Genomic DNA, 24915 nt, shown 5'->3' with positions numbered 1-24915 from the left:
CTTAAGCTGCCAAAAGAACTACCAGCATATAACCCGTTTACAAAAATAAAGATAAATATGTAATACTTAATGTTACATTTTTGACACTTTAAACGTGTTTTATGGCTTTATATAACTTACTTTATACGGCTATATTTCCGAGCTCATAAAACCCGGCAACCTTCAAATCAAGAGTGAACAGGCATCTTCTGGGCGAGCTCACTCCATCGTAGGCCACGTATTTGCCTTTGGCTAGTCTGTGGCCAAGAGTAAGCCCTTTTTTTTTTAATACCACGTCGGTGGCAAACAGGTATACGGCCCGCCTGATGGAAAGCGGTCACCGCAACCTATGGACGCCCGCAACTCAAGGGGTGTCACGTGCGCGTTGCCGACCCACTAGAAACTTGTACACTCCTTTTTTAAAGGACCCCATACTGTAGTTAATCGGGAATACCTCGACAGGGAGCTCATTCCACAGCCGGAGCGTTCGTGGGAGGAAATTCCTCTGAAACCGTACGGTGCGCGACCATTTAGGTTGTAAGGTGTGGATAATTAAAAAAAAAATGATGTAATATTTCGATTAACAATATTTACAGTAATACTTTTAGCATTAGCGCCGTTTAAACAATTTGCACAAAAAGTACTTGGTGGCACACCACTTCCTCATTTCATTTTCGCAAGAGATTTTTTTTTAATACCTAGGTAATTATTTTTTTCCTACTCAGAATCACGAGCCCTTTCGATCGAGGACAAAAAAAAAAAACAAGGGACAAAGAAATGGTACCAAAATTTTCTTCTATTTTGCATACTTTCCACTTTGTAACCGCTGTGCAAATTGTTTGAAAAAATGGCAACGAAGTGGAAAAATTAAATTTGGAACACTTTTTCACCTTGTAGGATCGAAAGGGCTCGTGATTCTGAGTAGGAAAAACATTAGATTTACCTATTTTAGAAAGTTTTTTCTTTTCTTGCAAAAATGCCCAAAAACAGGTCATTTTACCTTATATTTCAAAAATTTCAAATCGCTAATAGTATAGTTTAACACTTAACAATTATTTTCATTACAAGTCAGTCCTTTAATATTAGCACTTATTCACTATGTCCTTAAGTGTGAGTGAGAGAGAGAGAAATATACGCTCGTCTCACTCTAACTGATGTGTCGCCAAATCATCGATCCCGGCCGGCTGTCAGGTGTCAAAACTCCGAGGCATGTACCTGAAAAAAAAAGCAAATAATAAAAAAAACTGTCCGTATTCCTAGGTAAAGGTTTTCCATAGTTGGAGGAGTACCTCAAGGCTCTGTTTTAGGTCCACTACTATTCCTCATATATTTGATGACTAAAATAATACTTTACACTGTAGTAGCGTAGAAGTTATTCAGGAACACGAGATAGAATTTGACAACTGTTTCGTGACGAGAGGCTTTCTTGATCTAATTTACGACGGTTTGGGAAGATTAACAGGCCATACGCAGATTTGACTTTTCTAAAGCGTTTGATTCTGTCAGACACTTTTCCCATAGAATTCTATGAGGGGTACCTCAAGGGTCTGTTTTAGATCCGCTACTATTCCTCTTATACAACAATGATAAGAGAAAAAATTACAGTATTTTAAGGATCTATTTAAGATTTCTCACTATTCCTAGTTTTAATGTACATGCGCGTTGCCAACCCATTATAAACTTGACCATTTATTATGAAGGTTTAAGTCAGACCTTGACTTTTCTAAAGCGTTTGATAGAGTAGACACTTTTTCCCATAGAGTTCTATGAGGGGTACCTCAAGGGTCCGTTTTAGGACCGCTACTATTTCTCGTATTTAACAAAGATAAGAGCAAAATTAGCACTTTTTAAGGACCTAATTGAGATACGCCACTATTCCTAGTGTTTTAACGTTAGATACTGATGGAACAGTACCTGACACTGTAGTCGTGCAGGCGGAATACAGCGTAGTGGTTGTTCCTGAACACGGGGTAGAAGTGGTCGACTGTCCCTGAGAGCAGCTCGTGGCAGGCGCGCGGCCCGCGCCGACCGGGGTACTCAGAGTTCCAGATGTCTTCGAATGAGCAGCCTTTTCTGTGAGAGACAGAAGTTTGTCGTTCTTTATGCTCAGAATATGATAAAATCTTATGTTTATACGATAGAAGCTAGAGCCTGGGGTCCGGTTTAACTAATCCCAAGATTTGGCGTAGGCACTAGTTCGCGACTGCCATCTGACTTTGTAACCCGAATGGTAAAGACATATATAACTCCGTATAGACAGATAAAGTCTAAGAAAAAAACGTCCCTCAGTACCAAACAGAAAAAGGTACGTTGGCCTAGATGGCATTACACCTTTGGGGTACGCTCAGCTAGATGGCGCTAATATTAATATTTGACATTTTAAAACATATCAAGCTAAAAATATGGGCCAAATTGTCAAAACTGAGGTTCAAAAGTTTTAAGCATGTGTCAAGAGATGACAGTCACTGTGATTACACATTTTACTTCAACAGTAACTATCTATAATACTCGATCCTGTGTAAGGTGTCCCCAATATCGTCACTACTTTAAAAAAAACTTGTATCTTCGTCTGTCAATGAAAAAATAATTGTAGTAAGTATGTATGGAATGCATATAGACTTACTGCGTTTTAACTTTGAGGAGCAGCGTGAGATACGAGATTTTTTAAAAGTAGTGACGATATTTCTTTATATTTGTATAGACCGAGTCTTTAAAAGTAAATTTGGCCTGGCCAGCCATATAAGAGCTCATATGAGAAAACAACTTTGATTGCTCAGGTCGCCGTCATCGAAATCGATGTGGAGGACTATACATATATATGGGTGAATCACCTTTTCTTTGCCAGCAAAATTACGCATACTTCGACTACATGTGGTCAGAAATTTTAATTTGTATTTAGTGTAATTAGTTTATACTTATTATATTAAAAACAGATATACAAGCTATGCAATACATCATGTTTTATAGGATTTGCTATTTTATTACTTTATTTCGAGCAGTGACCCAGTGGACATAGCTGTCCCTCACTTTTGTATGAAAAAAGTGTCTATTCCACTGGGTCACATATAGATTTAATTGTAAATGTTTTTTTTTTAATTATTCCCTTAATGTAAAATAAAAATAAGGATCTTTATTCACGATGGCCAGGTTAAAACTCACAAAAGTAGAGCTAATAATAAGTATGGGCAATTATATATATATTTGTATAACAAAATGGGTACATACCGACTCCTGCCGTAGCAGTATTTGTTTTCTACAATGAGGTAGATCGCCTTGAGAGCCGTCAGTTCTTTGTACAGCTCTTCCGTTGTGAATTTACCGTACGTTTTGTAGACTGAATAGGCGCGAGCTCTGAAAGTAAAAAAATACAATACAATACAACATACATACATACATACAATCACGCCTGTATCCCATAAAGGGGTAGGCAGAGCACATGAAACTACTAAAGCTTCAGGGCCACTCTTGGCAAATAAGGGGTTGAAAGAAAACGAAACTGTGACATTGCAGTGACAGATTGCCAGCCTCTCGCCTACGCCACAATTTAACCCATATCCCACAGTCGCCTTCTACGACACCCACGGGAAGAAAGGGGGTGGTGAAATTCTTAACCTGTCTCCACACAAGCACAAATAATACAAAACAAATCCACTTTATTGCACAGCCTCAGAAATGTACATAGGAACACACACATTACAATAAATTTTATTACAGAGGTAAACAACAGGCGGCCTTGTCGCTAAAGAGCGATCTCTTCCAGGCAACCTTTGGGTAGTGGAAAAAATGTATTGTAAGTACAAAAAATATTTTTGTTATTTTATATATTTAGAACTCTTGTACCTTTTTGGTGGTGCTATTCTGCCCGTCTGTCCGTGTCCGTCCGTCTATCTGTCTGTCTGTCTGTATTATGTCTGTTTGTCTGTATGTCTGTCAGTCCGTCCGTCCGTCCGTCCATCCGTCCGTCCGTCCGTCCGTGTGTCCGTCCGTGTGTCCGTCCGTGTTTCCGTGTGTGTGTCCGTGTGCGTGCGTACGTGCGTGCCAGTATGGGCATGGAGCCCGCGAAGGCCGCTTTTGTCCCAGTTTCTATGTGTCTGTGTCTGTGTGTGTGTATGTATGTATGTGTGTATATATATTACCTGGCCTCCTTATTTTCATAGTGCGGGTGAGCGACGATAGGCCGCCGCGTGACTAGCATGACTGTAGCTAGTATGGGCATGGAGCCCGCGAAGGCCGCTTTTGCCCCAGTTTCTATGTGTATATATGTGTGTGTCTGTGTCTGTCTCTCTGTGCCCGTCTCTGTGTCTGTCTCAATCCCTGTATCTATGTTTTTTTTTATAAAAACTTATGACTAATTTATTACATTTTTGTTTTCGCCAAACTGGAACCAGTTTGTTGGCGAATAGTATGTCTGCGTCTGTGTGTATGTGTGTGTGTGTCTGTATATATTACCTGGCCTCCTTATTTTCATAATGCGGGTGAGCGACGATAGGCCGCCGCGTGACTAGCATGACTGTAGCCAGTATGGGCATGGAGCCCGCGAAGGCCGCTTTTGCCCCAGTTTCTATGTCTATATATGTGTCTGTCTCTCTGTGCCCGTCTCTGTGTCTGTCTCAATCTCTGTGTCTATGTTTTTTTTTTTTCATAAAAACTTATGACTAATTTATTACATTTTTTTTTCGCCAAACTGGAACCAGTTTGTTGGCGAATAGTATGTCTGCGTCTGTGTGTATGTGTGTGTGTGTGTATGTGTGTGTGTGTGTATATATATTACCTGGCCTCCTTATTTTCATAGTGCGGGTGAGCGACGACAGGCCGCCGCGTGACTAGCATGACTGTAGCCAGTATGGGCATGGAGCCCGCGAAGGCCGCTTTTGTCCCAGTTTCTATGTGTATATATGTGTGTGTCTGTGTCTGTCTCTCTGTGCCCGTCTCTGTGTCTGTCTCAATCCCTGTATCTATGTTTTTTTTTTATAAAAACTTATGACTAATTTATTACATTTTTGTTTTCGCCAAACTGGAACCAGTTTGTTGGCGAATAGTATGTCTGCGTCTGTGTGTGTGTGTGTGTGTCTGTATATATTACCTGGCCTCCTTATTTTCATAGTGCGGGTGAGCGACGATAGGCCGCCGCGTGACCAGCATGACTGTAGCCAGTATGGGCATAGAGCCCGCGAAGGCCGCTTTTGCCCCAGTTTCTGTGTATGTGTGTGTGTGTGATATATATATATATATTACCTGGCCTCCTTATTTTCATAGTGCGGGTGAGCGACGACAGGCCGCCGCGTGACTAGCATGACTGTAGCCAGTATGGGCATGGAGCCCGCGAAGGCCGCTTTTGCCCCAGTTTCTATGTGCCTGTGCCTGTGTGTGTGTATGTATGTATGTGTGTATATATATTACCTGGCCTCCTTATTTTCATAGTGCGGGTGAGCGACGACAGGCCGCCGCGTGACCAGCATGACTGTGGCTAGTATGGGCATAGAGCCCGCGAAGGCCGCTTTTGTCCCAGTTTCCTTTGAGATCCAGGTCAGCAGCTCCTCTTGTTGGAAATCGCTGAATTCACCTGGAAATATAAGTTCATCATTAATCTATAATCTATACTAATTCAGTAGAATCTTGATAGTCCGATATTCACTAATTATTTTGGCAGTATTTTATTATATTATATTGTTATTATATTTCCAGTAATCCTAATTTTCCACTAATCCGACACGCCACCAAGGCGGGTTCGATTCCCGGTTCGGCGACCAGTGGCCCTGTCCTCAGTTTATAATTAATACATAGTTGATATAGTTGATATATTTAGTTATTGAATTTTTTTTATTTTTTTTTATATACTTGAAAAACAACAAATCAAAAAATATTCAATAAAATAATTTGATTTCTTCCCTAGTTGTATATACTGATATTGACTGAACTAGCATGAAGCATGACAAATAGCAAAGAGGATCGAGTATTATAGAGAGTTACTGTCAAAGTTAAATGTTTAATCACAGTGGATATTAGACTGCCATCTCTTGACAAAGGCTTAAAACTTTTGAACCTCAGTTTTGACAATTTGGCCCATATTCTTAGCTTAATATGTGTTAAAATGTCAAATATTAATATTAGCGCCATCTCGCCGAGCGTACCCCAAAAGTGTAATGCCATCTAGGCCACTGCAGCTTTATCTGTATGGTACTGAAGTACAATACAATACAATACAATACAATACTCTTTATTGCACACCTTGATAAAATACAACAATACAAAACAAGGAAGCAACACGAACAAAGGTAAACAACAGGCGGTCTTATCGCTAAAGAGCGATTTCTTCCAGACAACCTTAAGGTAGCGGAAATTGATAAATTTACATAATGTCAGTAGGTGTCAGCAAATTCGAAGAAATAAACTTATCGCACAATATAGACTAAAAATTTAACATACATAAACATACATATATAAAGATAAATAACTAAATGCATAAATATATAAATAAAATATATATAAATAAATACACATATAACAGTACCAGACACAGTACGTACACAGTACAGGTACGTTTTTTTCTTAGACTTTATCTGTCTATACGGAGTTATATATTATGTATTTGCAAATACGAACGTGTCCGGTAAAATACGAAGAAAACCCTTTCCGCACTACATCTGTATTATGTCTTACCTATATGTGACATTTCGACGCTCATATTGACTATAAGACGGTGAGTCAGCGCGGCAATTCCTGCCACCCAACACAGCGGCAAGTACTTTTGGAACGATGGAGGCACCCTGTGAAAAAATAGTACATTACCACAGTATATAACCTAACCAGAAAATTAAAATTTTGAGAAAACCCCCGACCGCGACATGGTAGACCGATTTTCATGAAACATGGATAAGAACACTCCCGACTAACTCAGCTTTCAGACAAAAAAAACTAAATCTAAATCGGTTCATCCGTTCGGGAGCTACGATGCCACAGACAGATACACACACAGACAGACAGATAAACAGACAGACAGACAAACAGACAGACAGACAGACACGTCAAACTTATAACAACCCTTCGTTTTTGCGTCGGGGGTTAAAAACCAGTAATAATTCTTCTAACAAATCGTTTGTCCTTGAGTAGCGCTCGCACGCAGCGAGGTGCAGAGAGTAAACCGGATGATGCCGGTCGCGTCAGTACGCGCCGCGCGGCGTGGCGCTGCCAAGGTCGCGGGAGATTAATATTAAATATTAAATAAATAAATATTATAGGACGTTCTTACACAGATTGACTGAGCCCCACGGTAAGCTCAAGAAGGCTTGTGTTTTGGGTACTCAGACAACGATATATATAATATACAAATACTTATATACATAGAAAATATCTATGACTCAGGAACAAATATCTGTGCTTATCACACAAATAAATGCCCTTACCGGGATTCGAACCCGGGACCGCGGCTTAGCAGGCAGGGTCACCACCCGCTAGGCCAGACCCGTCGTCTGGCCTTAGATTAACTACTGAATCGTCCTTATACTGTGACATTACGATACAAGTGCGGAAAAAAGAAAGTTCTAAACGAGTGATGATAAATTAAAACACGACCGAAGGGAGTGTTTTAAATCAACACGAGATTGAATAAATTATGGTGGCGGTGGTGGTGGTGATAATGATGATGGTGAGGAATTGAGGATTATGATTATGGTGACGATGGTGATGGTGATTATGACGGTGACGATTAAGGTGACGATGATGGTGATCATAATAATGGTGATGATGATGGTGATGATGATGATGGTGATGCTGGTGATGATGATGAATAGATGATGGTGAGGATTGGCGGTGATGATGGTGGTGGTGATGATAATGATGATGGCCAGGTTCTGGTGATAATGATGGTGATGGTGATGATGGTGATGATGATGGTGGTGGTGCTGATGACGATGATGAGGATGATTAATTAATGATGACGTACTTGTGACTAGCGGAGACAGCTAGCGCGCTCACGAGACACAGCTGGGAGCCGAATAGTAGCTTTAGCCGCATGACGAGCCCCGCCAGTACCGCGGAGACGCACAACTGAGCTACCGAGTACACCGCAGCCGGCTCGATTTTTAGACGCCGGAGGTAACGGATTGTGGGGTCGGTTGGGTCTAGTTCGACTTCGGTCTGTAAGAGAAAAAAACATTGTTTTTTCATTAATAAAATAGAATAGAATTAATTTTATTCGCACACACACAAAAGAGAAAAATATTACAAAAAGGAACACACAAAAACCGGCCAAGAGCGTGTCGGGCCACGCTCAGTGTAGGGTTCCGTAGTTTTCCGTATTTTTCTCAAAAACTACTGAATCTATCAAAATCAAAATAATTTTCCTAGAAAGTCTTTATAAAGTTCTACTTTTGTGATTTTTTTCATATTTTTTAAACATATGGTTCAACAGTTAGAGGGGGGGGGGGCACTTTATTTCCTTTAGGAGCGATTATTTCCGAAAATATGAATATTATCAAAAAACTATTTTAGTAAACCCTTATTCATTTTTAAATACCTATCCAACAATGTATCACACATTAGGATTGCAATGAAAAAAAAATCACTCCCCACTTTACGTGTAGGGGGGGGTACCCTAATAAAACATTTTTTTTCCACTTTTTATTTTTGCACTTTATCGGCGTGATTGATATACATATTAGTACCAAATTTCAGCTTTCTAGGGCTAACGGTTACTGAGATTATCCGCGGACGGACGGACGGACAGACAGACATGGCGAAACTATAAGGGTTCCTAGTTGACTATGGACCCTAAAAACGAGAAGGTGCCACGAAATGGTTTGACCTCAGCATATTGCTGGCGGCTTCCAGCGCTGATCTTCCGGTCAAACCATCCGGTGAGAAACATTCACGACAGGTAACATGAACAAAAGTATGGAAAACAACATATTACACACAAAAAGACCAAGATATTACATGTGTACACCGAAGAGGAGACGAAACTGGGAAGAAGAGCCTGGAGGACATAATGAAGATCCTCAAAGACTTCAACGACCGGATTCCGGAGTTTGTGGCGACGGATATCTCCAACATTTCGTCGTACAATCCGGACAACGTCGACGTCAGATGCTTGTTTAAGGAAATCGTGGCCCTAAGAACAAGTTTAGCCGAAATGAATACGAAGTTTGAAGCTAGCCTAATTACTATTTCTGAGTTACGTGAAGAAATAAAATGTTTGCGAATTGCCCCAACTCAGACAGCGGCTTCAAATTTCAAGTCTGATAATCGACCTGCTGACAAGTCGGTTTGTTTGCCTGTTGCCGGCGCAGTAAAATGTGTCGCACGCGCCGATCCGCCGCCCGCGCGCCCCCCGCGCGTCCGGCCGCCACATGTCCCAACGAATTCGCGTCAGCGTGCATATGCTGACGTTGTCGGTGAGTCCGTCGCAACGAACCGGGTAAATGCATCTGTAAAGGTATCACGGGCTCCTATTGTGGAAAAGTCTGCCCGCACCAATGTGGATGAGGAGGGATTCACATTGGTGCAAAAGAAGAGCAAGGCGCGCAGGGCGCCTCGTAAGACTATGTGTGGCAATGCGGAACCAGTGAATTCAGGTCTACGGATTGCTACGCCGAGTAGGGCGCTCTACGTGTCGCGCTTGCACTACTCCGCCGGGGCTGATGAGGTGGTGGAGTACGTTCGCCAGAAGACTGGCTACACGCTGAGAGTGTTCCAGCTACAGTCGCGCCACTACGTGCACTTCAGTTCGTTTGTGTTGCGAGTGCCGCGGCCGCTGCAGGACACCATCGCGAGTGCAGACTTCTGGCCGAAGGGCGTGCTGTTTCGGCGGTTCCGGGGCAACCTGCCGAACCCTACGCCGTGTCAGACGACGCAACGGAGCTACGCTGTTACGTCGTCGCCTAAATAGAATATTGTTTTTTTTTTGTCTGATTTTTACTGTTTTATGTGCTATACCTATTGTTTTTATTTTTTAGTTTCACAGTGCTTTGGTTTTACTGTTATGCTGTGTAACTTATTTGAATAATAAATAAAAAAAAAAAATGTTTTTTTAAAACTATAACCACTATGTTTGGTTGTCTGGGTAAATAAACAGTATCGTACCGTTTTAAAGGGTCGGATACCGCTTGGCTGTGCATTAAGACGATACGGTAGGGGTCAATTCTCCATACAAACGCTCTCGACTATTTCCTCCCTGGTTTTTGAAGATAGAGCGATGATTTTTTCAACACAGATTGTTATTATTTTTATTTGTGTCGGACCGTTTTGAGTTTTTTGATATTCTGCTTTTTAAAGACTCTAGAGCCAATCAAAAATTTCCAAAAACGGCCTTTTTCATTGTGGCGCAAAAAAGGTGTGATACTCAAGATTGGTAATCAATTAACCAAAAAAGCAAAACGGTCCGACATAGACTATTTCATTGATATTCAGATTCTCAAATTACGTTCCGATTTAAGTTTTGAAGGAGGAAAGAGTCGAGAGCGGAGCCTCGATTTTAAAGATTTTTTTTGAAGTATCTTTTGACTGAGTTGTTCTTAATGGACATTTTTTTTCGATAAATCTAGTTAATAACACTTGTATATTTAACTAAAATTCCCAAGTTGAAAGGGGGGCTCCTTTCCATTTTAGCATTTTCGCTACCGTATCCTCTTAAGCTTGCCAACCAGCGCCATATGACTTTAAAAACTATAAATATATCAACCAAATCTACAATTCAAGTGTGACTTTTCAGTTTTTCTGATCTTACGGCAAAAATAAAAATAGAGAATTAGCTAAATAAGTAAATAACACCTAAATAAGTAAATAATACCTGTCACTGCAATGTCACAGTTTCGGTTTCTTTCAACTCCTTATTTGCCAAGAGTGGCACTGAAACGAGTAGTTTCATGTGCTCTGCCTTCCCCTTCATGGGACACAGGCGTGATTATATGTATGTATGTATGTAAGTAAATAACAATACAAACCTTCTCCTTACTATCAGCATTATTCTCAATCCCGCTATCCTCATCTTCTAGAACCTCCTTTTTAACCATCTTCTTCTCTTCTTTAAACCACGAATACGCAGTTACACCCACACCAAACACAACCATAGGTATCAAACAGGTTTTAGTGTAACTAACTATGGTACTAAAAGGCAAAAAATCAAATGCTTCGGAACAGGTGTACATTAATGTATGGAAATTCTTATAATTTGTGAATTTGGAATATAAGATATCCCATATATGGGTATCATCTTCTATTTCAAGAAAATCGCACAATAAATGCTTTAAATAAAATGATGAAGTTACTACTATTAATAATCTTAGAACAACTAACCAAGATTCAACAAATAAATCTAATTTATTCTGAACTTTTATTCTAAATGTACTAAAAAATAAGCAATAAGTAGAAACGACTAAGAAAAACGACGTATATAGCGATGTTTTCAACATATCGTTCCCTTGTAGTAGTAGAACAGCCATATGGAGACCACAGAAATGTGAGTGGAGGAAGATGCAAAGGGACTTTAAGTCTATTATTTTGAGTTGTTCCATTAGGAAGAAAATGGCGGTTTGTGTGAGGAATATGAATTGGGTGAACTGCCAGAATAGAAGGCATAGGCAGTTTACTATGAAGACTGAGACCTGGAACAAACAAGAAAAGTATACTAAATACCAACCAAAGAGGATCGAGTATTATAGAGAATTACTGTCAAAGTAAAATGTGTAATCAAAGTGCATATAGACTGCCATCTCTCGACACAGGCTTAAAACTTTTGAACCTCAGTTTTGACAATTTGGCCCATATTCTTAGCTTGATATGTTTTAAAATGTCATATATTAATATTAGCGCCATCTAGCCGAGCGTACCCTAAAGGTGTATCGCCATCTAGCTCACCGTACCTTTTTCTGTATGGTTAAATAATGGTTTTCTACGAAGAAAAAAATTCCTATTTCATAACCCAGTTAGCTGGGAAAAATTATTTTTCCTCATACAAAACCAGTTATCAAACTTGGTTATCTACGAGGAACAAGGGACAAATTGATGTGATATTTTTATATGGAGATAGTTGAAGGGATGGAGAGTGACATAGGCTACTTAGTTTCCGATTTCTACGACACCCACGGTAGGATACTGGTACTCTATTACTATGATAAATATCTGGGCGACCGAGCTCCGCTCGGTTCTATTTTAATATAAAACTCTTATAAATACAAAAACAAAAACTTAATTTCTGGCCAGGATTAGAAACCCTGACACCTACGATCTATCTGCGTACATTAGACCGACCTCGTACGACTGAGCTAAGCGGAATCGATGCGCGCGCGGCGAAATTAACGACCATATTTTACGTTTACTAACGCGAAAGAAAAACTCATGAAAACTCGAAAATTCGCGTTTTCCGGGATCTATAGATCGATTTTTCACCCCCGAAAACCCCCACATAACAAATTTCAGCGAAATCGTTAGAGCGGTTTCCGAGATCGTCGGTATATATAAATAAATAAATAAATATACAAGAATTGCTCGTTTAAAAGTATAAGTACAAGAATTGCTCGTTTAAAAGTATAAGATAAGGTTTTTATGACAAATTTTACCTGCAGACGGCAGTTGGTGCAACCGTTTCGTAACTGTGTTACAACTAGCCCCATTTGTAGTATTAGCAATGGGCCATGTTTTCAATAGTATCTACACATCCTAGCACTATACTACTCGTACACTGTCATAAGCGCATGTCTGTATTCCCAAAAGGGCCATGCAGAGCACTTGACTAAATCAATGCGCTAGCAAACTATCTGTGTTTGGGGTCAATTTTGTCGCCACAGTCGACTTTTGCGACACCGAAGGTAGGAATAATTTCTGTTCTGTTTTCTTTTTTGTTACTATATTGTGGTAATAAAGAATTATCTAATATACCTTACCTGCAGACGGCAGTTGGTGCGACCGTTTCGTAACTGTGTTACAACTAGCCCCATTTGTAGTATCAGTAATGGTGCCGCCATGTTTTCTCGCTCGTTCGGGGCCCACTGTACGCGGGTACACTGAAAATAACAATGAAAATATCAATAATATAATCATCCTCCTTGCGTTATCCCGGCATTTGCCACGGCTCATGGGAGCCTGGGGTCCGCTTTGACAACTAATCCCAAGATTTGGCGTAGGCACTAGTTTTTACGAAAGCGACTACCATCTGACCTTCCAACCCAAAGGGTAAACTTGACCTTATTGTAATTAGTCCGGTTTTCCTTCGCCGAAAAGCGACTGGCAAATATCAAATGACATTTCGCACATAAATTCCGAAAAACTCTGTGCGAGCCCGGGTTCGAACCCGCGACCTCCGGAACGAAAGCCGCACGTACTTACCGCTAGGCTACCAGCGCTCGTCAATAATATAATACAATACAAATACAAAGCATTTATTCATGGTAAACACACATAAAAAATACAAACAAATGGTTATAAAAAATACAGTATAAATATTGTTTACCACGAAATGGTCCCGCCTCGGCATATTGCTAACCATAAGGTCAGCGCTGATCTTCCGGCGAGACCATTTGTGGGCCACGGACGCAAACGTGCAGCACGGCCTTAACAGTATCCTGAACGCGTCCATTGGGAGCGCGCCATCTTGTATTCGGCCTGCGCGTTAAATGTCATGCATGAATGACACTTGAGAAGATGGTGCTGCGCTTAGTGTTACTAAATATAATTTCTACATTAATGAAGTATTTATTTTCTAAAGAGTACATATAACGGACATGTCGAAGCAAAGAAAAATAAGTAAAATCTTATACTTTTAAACGAACAATTCTTGTATATTTATTTATTTATATATACCGACGATCTCGTAAACCGCTCTAACGATTTTGCTGAAATTTGTTATGTGGGGGTTTTCGGGGGTGAAAAATCGATCTAGCGTAGGCTTAGATAGAGTTTTTCTTTCGCGTTAGTAAACGTAAAATATGGTCGTTAATTTCGCCGCGCGCGCATAGATTCCGCTTAGCTCAGTCGTACGAGGTCAGTCTAATGTACGCAGATAGATCGTAGGTGTTAGGGTTTCGAATCCCGGCCAGAAATTAAGTTTTTGTTTTTTGTCTTTTTTTTTATGTTTTTGTATTTATAAGAGTATTTTTTATCTAAAGACGTGATATATTAAAATAGAACCGAGCGAAGCTCGGTCGCCCAGATATTAATAAATTACCTCAGCATGGTTCGCGAAATACTGCGCGACGGCTAGCAGCCCCCCTAGCACGCTGTTGCTGTAACAATAAAGCTTATTTTAGATTACAGATCTTGTAAAATTTCCCTTCTACCCATGCTAGGTCCAATATTTCAATCAATCAAATGGCCGCTGTACACATGGGGCCAACGGTTGGACCAACCCCTGGTGGAACCCCTTGGCCAAGATATGAGTCGCTGTTTACACATTGGTGAACCAATCACTTGGCATTGGCTCTTCATGAAACGTATAATTTAAAAGGCCTCTTTATTAATTCTAGGTCATTTACGTTGGCAGCAAAATTTAATTAAAAAATAATAATCCCGTAGTAAAATTTAATTATATGAAATATTAACAATTTTTTGAATATTCTGATGAGCACATTTATCTTTTTTAGGCAATACATTAAACATTTGCAAGGTTATTTTATTTCCTAAAATCAACACTATTATTCATAATTATTTTTAAAATCGGGACTTAATCGCGTATAACTACATATTAAACTGACTTCCAACGTTTCAAGGACGGCGTTGTCCCCGTCCACATGGAATCCTGTCATTAATAAGTGTAAACCGAAAATAATATCGACAGTCGTTAAATCGAATATCGTCAGTGTTGTATGTCGACAGAGTAACATCCCTAGTGCGCAAACGGTTCAAGTTGATAATCAAAACCAAGTGCGGGTAGTTCGAAAAACTCGCGCGGCTGTCAGAAGGTGTTGATGTCATTTCAAGCCAGTCTTCTCCGAGACCACGGGGACAACGCCGTCCTTGAAACGTTGGAGGTCAGTTTAATATGTAGTTATACGCGATTAAGTCCCGATTTTAAAAATAATTATGTGTAATAATCGTGAAAGTTTAAATCAGTGTAACACTATTATTGGCATAGATAAACTTATTATTTTCGTAAATCTTTCACTACTGTCCTCTCTGACGGCTGACGACAAACTGAATGAGGCGCCAACGTGTGAACGCAGTTGGGCATTGGCGCCAAGATCCTTTGATGTGTGGACAAAACACCGACACCAGTCGGTTGGCCGGCCAGCGTTGGCGCCAACTGCCGACGTACGGACAAGTAGCCCTCTACACGCTTGGCCAAGGGGTTCCACCAAGGGTTGGTCCAACCGTTGGCCCCATGTGTACAGCAGCTAAAATAATTTATTTTCCAGAATATTGATACTATTGATACCAGTAAAGTAATGTTACATACCTCAAACTATAAGCCGAGAAGAACAGAGCAACAACCAGGAACCCGGCCAAGTACCACACAGCCTCTAAGTAGAACAACATCGGCTCCCCGAGACCAACGCAACTCTGCACCGGATCTACATCATCCCCGCGGTACACCGTGTGACACTGCCGATACGTCGAGGTGTTCAACCAAGGCTCTAGGTAGCGGTACATCGCTCCTATTAGTACCTGGAAGAAAGTTATCAGTCTATTTCAGTATATGAGAGTGAACAGGCATCTTCTGGGCGAGCTCACTCCATTGTAGGCCACGTCTTTGCCTTTGGCTAGTCTGTGGCCAAGAGTAAGCCCATTTATAATTTAAAAAAAAATAGTTTATCCCTACTAATATTATAAACGGGAAAGTTTGTGTTTGTTTGTTTGTCCGTCTTTAAGAGCGTTATAACATTTCGGCGTCGGGCGAAATTAGGTATTTTACCCGCCGCGCGAGCCCAATATGCCGACCCTTTCTAGCACGTCTTATCACTCGCTCGCACTACAATAATGGACAAAACAATCTTGATCCTTTCTATGGAATTTTGATAACAACCACAATCTACTATCTCGATATAAACTTTTGGTTTCTAATAAACATTATTTTGTACGAAAATACGAGAATATAGCGCGAAATAATATCAATTATGTTAAAATTTATTTAAAAAATTAAAGTAATAATTATAAAAGTAGATCCCATCCCAAATATTTGCTTTTGTTATATGATAAGTATTAGAGTAAAGTATATATTAATATGATGATAAAATAAGACAAATACAATTCTAATTACTTCAAGGTGGTGCTCAGGGTCTGATGATGGAGCCAGATGGTGGTCACCAATACCAATGAACAATATGACTATACAACTTCGTGGTTTACATGTCATTCTAGCATTTTCACTTTCACATTTCAAGTGCATATACCACGAGTATAGGTTTTCGGGTGTGCTGATTTAAAAATTAATGACCGATTTGGAATCTGACATTGCTGACTGTCACTTTGACACAAAAGTCATCATGGGTGTCGTAAAATAGGTTTTAGGGGGTGCTGATTCCAAAATTAATGACCAATGTGGAATCTGACATTGCTGACTGTCACTTTGACACAAAAGTCGTCATGGGTGTCGTCAAATAGGTTTGCGGGGGTGCTGATTCCAAAATTAATGAACAATGTGGAATCTGACATTGCTGACTGTCACTTTGACACAAAAGTCGTCATGGGTGTCGTAAAATTGGTTTTAGGGGGTGCTGATTCAAAAATTAATGACCAATGTGGAATCTGACATTGCTGACTGTCACTTTGACACAAAAGTCGTCATGGGTGTCGTCAAATAGGTTTGCGGGGGTGCTGATTCCAAAATTAATGAACAATGTGGAATCTGACATTGCTGACTGTCACTTTGACACAAAAGTCGTCATGGGTGTCGTAAAATAGGTTTTAGGGGATGCTGATTCCAAAATTAATGAACAATGTGGAATCTGACATTGCTGACTGTCACTTTGACATAAAAGTCGTCATGGGTGTCGTAAAATTGGTTTTAGGGGTGCTGATTCCAAAATTAATGACCAATGTGGAATCTGACATTGCTGACTGTCACTTTGACACAAAAGTCGTCATGGGTGTCGTCAAATAGGTTTGCGGGGTGCTGATTCCAAAATTAATGAACAATGTGGAATCTGACATTGCTGACTGTCACTTTGACACAAAAAGTCGTCATGGGTGTCGTAAAATTGGTTTTAGAGGGTGCTGATTCCAAAAATAATGACCAATGTGGAATCTAACATTGCTGACTGCCACTTTGACACAAAAGTCATCATGGGTGTCGTAAAATAGGTTTTAGGGGGTGCTGATTCCAAAAATAATGACTAATGTGGAATCTAACATTGCTGACTGTCACTTTGACACAAAAGTCATCATGGGTGTCGTCAAATAGGTTTCCGGAGGTGCTGATTTGAAAATTAATGACCGATTTGGAATCTTGACATTGCTGACTGTCACTTTGACACAAAAGTCGTCATGAGTGTCGTCAAAAAGGTTTCCGGGGGTGCTGATTCCAAAATTAACGACTATTTTGGAATCTCACAGTGCCAATTGTCATTTTGACACAAAAGGAATCATGGGTGTAGTCAAATAGTTTTTAGGGGGTACTGATTCCAAAATTAATGAAATGATTTAAAAAGTTATGACCGATTTGGACTGACATTGCACAGTACCCCTGGAAACCTATTTGACGACACCCATAACGACTTTTATGTCAAAGTGACAGTCAGCAATGTCAGATTCCAAATTGATCATTAATATTGAGATCAGTACCCATGAAAACCTATTTGAAGACACCCATGATCACTTTTGTGTCAAAGTGACAGTCAACAGTGTCAGATTCCAAATTGGTCATTAGTTTTCAAACACCTCCGGATACCTATTTGACGACACCCATGACGACTTTTGTGTCAAAGTGACAGTCAGCAATGTCAGATTCCAAATTGGTCACTAATTTTGGAATCAGCACCCCCTAAAACCTATTTTACGACACCCATGACGACTTTTGTGTCAAAGTGACAGTCAGAAATGTCAGATTGAACATTGGTCATTAATTTTGGAATCAGCACCCCCTAAAAACTATTTTACGACATCCATGACGACTTTTGTGTCAGAGTGACAGTCAGCAATGTCAGATTGAACATTGGTCATTAATTTTGGAATCAGCACCCCCTAAAACCTATTTTACGACACCCATGACGACTTTTGTGTCAAAGTGACAGTCAGCAATGTCAGATTCCACATTGGTCATTAATTTTGGAATCAGCACCCCCTAAAACCTATTTTACGACACCCATGACGACTTTTGTGTCAAAGTGACAGTCAGCAATGTCAGATTCCAAATTGGTCATTAATTTTGGAATCAGCACCCCCTAAAACCTATTTTACGACACCCATGACGACTTTTGTGTCAGAGTGACAGTCAGCAATGTCAGATTGAACATTGGTCATTAATTTTGGAATCAGCACCTCCTAAAACCTATTTTACGACACCCATGACGACTTTTGTGTCAAAGTGACAGTCAGCAATGTCAGATTCCACATTGGTCATTAATTTTGGAATCAGCACCCCTAAAACCTATTTTACGACACCCATGACGACTTTTGTGTCAAAGTGACAGTCAGCACTGTCAGATTCCAAATTGGTCATTCATTTTGTAATCAGCACCCCTAAAACCTATTTTACGACACCCATGACGACTTTTGTGTCAGAGTGACAGTCAGCAATGTCAGATTGAACATTGGTCATTAATTTTGGAATCAGCACCCCCTAAAACCTATTTTACGACACCCATGATGACTTTTGTGTCAAAGTGACAGTCAGCAATGTCAGATTCCACATTGGTCATTAATTTTGGAATCAGCACCCCCTAAAACCTATTTTACGACACCCATGATGACTTTTGTGTCAAAGTGACAGTCGGCAATCTGAGGTACTACATATTCGTAATCTGAAAGTAATCAAGTCAATAATTTCAGTTATTTTGTATCGACTATGATTCCGAGTTATTGGTAATAGTGATTGTATAGATGATTAGTGATTCCTTTACATGTAATGGTAATTTACCGTTTCACTTGATTACATTACAAGTAATCTGACACCCAGTAGTGTCAGATTACAAAGTAAAATCAAGTAATCGTGTAATCCGGAATCGATTACGATTTCCCCATCTCTGGGTTTAGTTATATGGTTCATTGGTACTGGTGACCACCATCTGGCTCCATCATCAGACCCTGAGTACCACCTCTTGTCAAAGGTCTTGTTGAGACGAACCCAACGAGCCTAAACACGAAGTCGTTTACTTACATGGTTCACTGGTACTGGTGACCACCTTCTGGCTCCATCATCAGATCCCGAGTACCATCTTGATGTGTCTTATCATCTTGACCGTATTGTAATTTTCACATTTTTATCATCACAACGTTGTAATACTTTAACATTCAAACATAACAAAGTATTACAAAAGCAAATATTTACGGATCTAGGATCAAATTCGTTGGTCGCTGTTTACACACACACAATGCGAGGATAGCCCGTGTAGAAACAAGGCGTCCGACCCACACAACAATAAATATTCTCGACGTTTGCGATGAAAACTCGGAGACCAAAGCGACATACGTCTTACCTGCTCGAGCTCCGGCGCGGCACTGAAATCGCAGGCGTCCGTCGCCGGTAAAATAGCGACAGGAAGGCTAGTTTTCAAAAAATTGGCAAAAAATCATGATAAAATATTATAACGACAAATGGATAACAGCAGTTTAAGCACATTGTGCAGATTATTTATATACTAAAATAACTTCGATAACATGTAGATTTTCGGAGAAATGATCACTTGTTTCGATGTATTTTCAAGACAAAATTGAGTTCGTTTTACTTTCAATTTCTCAATTTCAAAGGATTAAATGATAAATATTGTTTAATGGGCCTTAAGTACAAGATATTTGGAACTTAAATTTACCTCATTTATGAGAGTGATCTTATCAAATTGTACATAATAAGAGCTCCGAATTCTGTGCTTCACGCGGTTTTTCCTAAACGAGCATCAGAAAAACAATCATTATTAATTGAAAAAGCTTTTTTTTTCATATGTTTTTTATTTAACCGACAGTTAATAAGATGTTCTAACTGAAACAAGTACTTTCACTGTCTTTTAGTATGAGTAAAGTGTACAATTTTGTCGATAAATATTGTGCATTTTACAATATATCGCCTTTTTTTGTCATAGCGCTCTTAACGGCAAAAAGGAGCGACGAATTGACGTGATTTTTTTAGGTAAAGAGAGTAACTTAGGCTACTTTTTGTCTCTTTTTAACCCCCTAAAATGGGGAGTGAAAGTTTATAAATGCATTCAACAATTTTGAATTTAAGGCGAGCCGCTAGTACATTTTTTTTTTTTTTTCAATTTATTTAGGTAAACAAACAGTCACTACAAAACAGGCTTATTTAAAGTATAATAATAGTGTTTTATGATACAGGAGGCAAAGATACAGACAGACAGATAATCTGGTAAGCGATTACTGTCGCCCAAGGACACCTGCAGGGGAGTTGTAAGTGCATTACCGGCCTTTAAGATGGGAATAATGAGAATGGGTGGCTTTCAGAGGCATTATCACATTCAAAAAAAAGTTTTGACTGGTACTGTATGTATACAGTACACCCTGTTTTTATTGAATTCCGTTAACTTTAAGGGAAGGTTCTTTAGATCAAATAAAATTAATTTCTCTAAGAAACAAGTATCTTAACTTTTATGGTCGAGTTATTAAAAAATTAAGATAATTACTGAACACATGTGTGACAGCCTTTACCAATTCCTAATGTTATTTATTTTGACATGTGCCTTCAATCAGTTGACACTAACTTGAATGTAATTCTTAATGGTCTCTCACAGTAATAAATTCATTTATTATGTATGAAAACAATGATTTTTTTTGCGAATTTAACTAAAAGTGATATACAGGATGGTTCCTGATAATGAACCTAACAACGTGTCGAATTTAACGAAAAACAAAAAGACATGGTGTATGTATATTATAATAAAATCCACTGCAAAGTCAAGGTGGGATTAAAGTAATATATAGAATTATTAGTTACCTCCGGAGCAATGTTGAATCTGTTAAACGCATTAACCTCCTTCGGGTACTCGACAAGCCGGTCATACATGAGTTTCGACACACCAGCGATGAACGGTCTCTCCTCCACTATAGTCTTGTAGTACGAGTAGTAGAACCCCATCTCGGTCCGGAGAGATATCTCCCGTTCCATCGTCGAGAGGTGGGAGAAGTTGCGGTCATTCTCGAAGAGTGTGGAGACGTAGAGGTAGTGAAGATAGCCGAGGGAGAGGGCTGAAATTGTTATATATTCATTAAATTCCTGATACATACATACATACAATCACGCCTGTTTCCAGGAGGGGTAGGCAGAGATCACGGATTTCCATTTACTACGATCCTGACAAATCACTTTCGCTTCACACACTTTCATAACGTTTCTCATACACGCTCGTCGGTTTCGAGTACTTCTGACCTGGCCTTTTTGCAATATTTCCCCGATTTGATCAAGAAAAGTTCGCCTAGGTCTTCCACTTCCAACTGTCCCTTCCACTTTTTTTTCATATACTTTCTTAATTAATCTCCTCTCATCCATCCTCTCTAATATTTATATTCTATATTCCTGATACATCTTATTATAGTTCTGTTTTAACCTCATTCTGCCCACCATATACAGCGTGAGACATTGAAATTTAAACTAAATTATTGAAAATAGGGTATATTTTTCTTTGTACCACGATTTAGGTAAAACATAAGAAAAAATTTATATTATTAGCCCATCCAGGCTAAATTCATAATTTCCAAAAAAATTAATATGTCCTTTATAAGGTAACTGTACACTATTCCGGGATAGTAAAATGTGGTACATTATTCCGGGATACTTTGGTTTTTGTCGCAAAATAAGGAAATTATCAGTAAAATCTTAATTTAAGGCAGTATTTTATTAACTATAGATCAAATAGAACCGAAAAAGTCGATTTTCGAATATCTATCATATCTTTTGAAGCCGTGAGGTACCTCCAAACGCGTCAGTCGCAACCAAGCAGTGGTTTCTATGGGCGTGTTTGACGGTGAGCTTAACGCGGCAGCGGAACTTCTTAAGGGTTTACTGTGATGCGGGTAAGTTTATTTATATTAAATTTGTATCATAATTGTCTTATAGTTATTAAAAGACATTTATATCATCTTTTCAAATTAATTTAAAGCATATTTTAATTAAAATACCCGCTCCCGGAATAATGTACACCATTTTGACGCGGTGTACATAATTGCGGGAGTATCCCGAAATAACGGAAACACAGTCCGCAATGTTTTTATGTTTTATTACTATTTGCGGTGAAGTATATTTATATATTTGATGTAAATATATTGAGTAAAGATTACAGATTATAGTGACATAATTACGGTACATATATTTTTTAGATTTTAGTCTCATAATTGAGTACGAAATGTATACTCATTGTGTAATACGTGCGAAATATTGGAGTGTGGCATCGACATTAAATTTGTTTTATTTCACAAAATTAAAGCACAAAGGTTACTTATTTCGATGTTTTGAGTATAATTGTTATATAATCTTCCAATGTACTAAGAAAAAAATCTTGTTTGTCTTTTAACATAGCCTTCGTTTTGACTGCCGTAATTAAGGACACGACTTTATATGAGTGTATCTTATTCCGGTATGCCTATATAAAGTATATTAAAATATAAAAACACAAAATAAGGTATAGAGACCCGACTATTATGTTTTTCAACTTCCTTAGTTAGCTAAAAATCTTTATACCGCATATTGGTTTGTCCGTCAGTTAGTCTGTCCGTCTACGATTTAGCTCAATCATTATTAGTACTAGAAAGCTAAAATTTACATGAGGATAATACATAATAGGATAGACATACATAAATATAAAATAGTACGGCCTATAATATTTATTTATTGAGTACTATTTATTTATATATACATACTTGAATAACGTATCACCACCATATATATATGTATACGGTGTAGCTCAGTGATCACCAGTACCAAAAAACTGAAATTTTCACGAGTGCCGTGCAATTTTTATATCCGGCAATAGCTTCTGGATTGAAATTAAATTTTGAAAAAAAAAACCCTGACATTGTTAAGCGTTTTTCATCAAACATGGCTAAGAACACTCTCGAATACTTAATTCAGCTTTCAAACGAAAAAAACTAATCTAAATCGGTTCATCCATTCGAAAGCGATGCCTTAGACAGACAGTAAAACAACACCCTGTCATTATATCATACAATAGTTATACCGTAAAATATCATATTTCCCATCCCACCCCAACCCATCAAAACATTGCCAATTATAAAAAATACACTCTGTATAAGCATCTATCAAAACGATATGAGCATTTATATATTTACGTAAACAATATTTTTAATTCGTTTTTTTACATTATGCTTCAACAACGTGGACTTTAAAGGTATCCCGTAATTACGTACAACGACTCCCGGAATTGAAGCCATACCAAAATTGTATCCCGGAATAATGGACAAACTAAGGGTTAAGTAAAACAACGGTAATTTCTATAAATTAGAAGTTGCGATGCAAAATAATATCTTAAATCCATCGTAGAAGACTTATCCTTAAAATAAAATAATTAACACGACTAGAAACATCGCATTTTTTTACAATACTCACTCAAAGTAGGAAACGTCTTAAGTTCCCGTAATATGGGACAGTTACCTTAAATCACATTGGGCAGGACGAGGTTAACTCAATAAAGAAAGCAGATAATTGTTTATTTATTTTTATGTTATTATTGGTATCACACAAGCATACGGGTCATTCGTCAGTTAAAAAAAAAGAAGTTTTTTAGTATACATGTAGATGGTGTTTTTTATGCACTCTTGCGAGAGGTGATTCATCACATGCCAAGTCAAGCTTCGGAGTACTGAAAAACGTCGTACGATACACGTGCGAAATAGAAATTATTTTACGCATTTGTATCGTAAAGTACCATTATGTACGTACCTAGTATTAAAAATATTTTGTTTTGTTAAAAATGTCACTACTCTCAAAAAGATTGAATCCTTATAAACAACTCATGTCTCATAAAATTTGAAAATAACTCTAGTACTACCGCTGGATAAAATAATACCTACAAAAACTAATATTAATATGAGCAACTATCAACTATTAACTGTGAAGTGTGTATTTCGTTGAAGCCAGTGAAACACTTAGTAACCTTCAATAGGTACTAAAGTCCTTATAATAGTCCTTGTAGGCAATCATTGCTTTATAATAACATTCATACATTAAGAAAAAAAAATTGTAAACATCGAAAAACATAAATAATTACTTACCTATAAGACTCACTAAAGTATAACGCACGATTTTCTCAACCGAAAAGCGAGCTGGTTTCTTAACGCTTTCGGCTTTAGTTGTAACCTCTTTTTCCATGTTTTTTTATTATTAAAACATTTTTGAAACCAAATTATTATCACAAAATATCAGGTGATTTTATAGTATTTGATAGACAATTTGACACTAATGTGACTGACACACACAGATAAAGAATCAGGGAGGGAAGATGCATACAACAATATACTCATTTCACTCTATATTGAGAACATTGACATCTGTGTTTTAAATTCCAAATAAACTTATCGAGAAAAGATAATTATAATTATATTACCTTTGAGAAAAAATAACAGCGAATATTGTTTAATATGATTTTTAAGAGTATATATTTGAAAATTTTGCTCTTATTTGCGAGATAATCAAACACATACTGGTACTTTTATTTTCTTTACATTATAAATAAAACGGACAACATCTCAAAACCCATGACATTTTCATTAGGTCAAATGTGATAACTAATGAGAAGTCCTATCCTATCCCCCTTTTCATTTTACGGACATCCCAGAGTAAATTAGTTTATGGACCAATAATGAGATGGCGCCACCTTTACATAAGGTCAG

The 24915-nt window shown here is 38.5% G+C and overlaps 1 protein-coding gene across 1 annotated transcript; it reads right to left on the bottom strand.

Annotated features, from left to right (window-relative positions):
• Positions 1-826: 826 nt before the first annotated feature.
• Positions 827-24449, bottom strand: LOC125240018 (probable C-mannosyltransferase DPY19L1). The gene is made up of 12 exons (XM_048147834.1): positions 24298-24449; positions 21008-21258; positions 15365-15573; positions 14138-14195; positions 12858-12977; positions 10920-11579; positions 7922-8115; positions 6640-6746; positions 5380-5542; positions 3205-3330; positions 1894-2052; positions 827-1194 (listed from the first exon to the last, which is right to left on the bottom strand). The coding sequence occupies exons 1-12, from the start codon at positions 24392-24394 to the stop codon at positions 1167-1169; spliced, it is 2172 nt and encodes a 723-aa protein (XP_048003791.1). The 5' UTR covers positions 24395-24449; the 3' UTR covers positions 827-1166.
• Positions 24450-24915: the final 466 nt, after the last annotated feature.

This window comes from Leguminivora glycinivorella, chromosome 26 (genome assembly GCF_023078275.1).
Source record: "Leguminivora glycinivorella isolate SPB_JAAS2020 chromosome 26, LegGlyc_1.1, whole genome shotgun sequence".
In the NCBI taxonomy this organism is placed as follows: domain Eukaryota; kingdom Metazoa; phylum Arthropoda; class Insecta; order Lepidoptera; family Tortricidae; genus Leguminivora; species Leguminivora glycinivorella.
The sequence above is the reverse complement of the archived record's forward strand: the minus strand, read 5'-3'. Positions and strand labels throughout refer to the sequence as shown.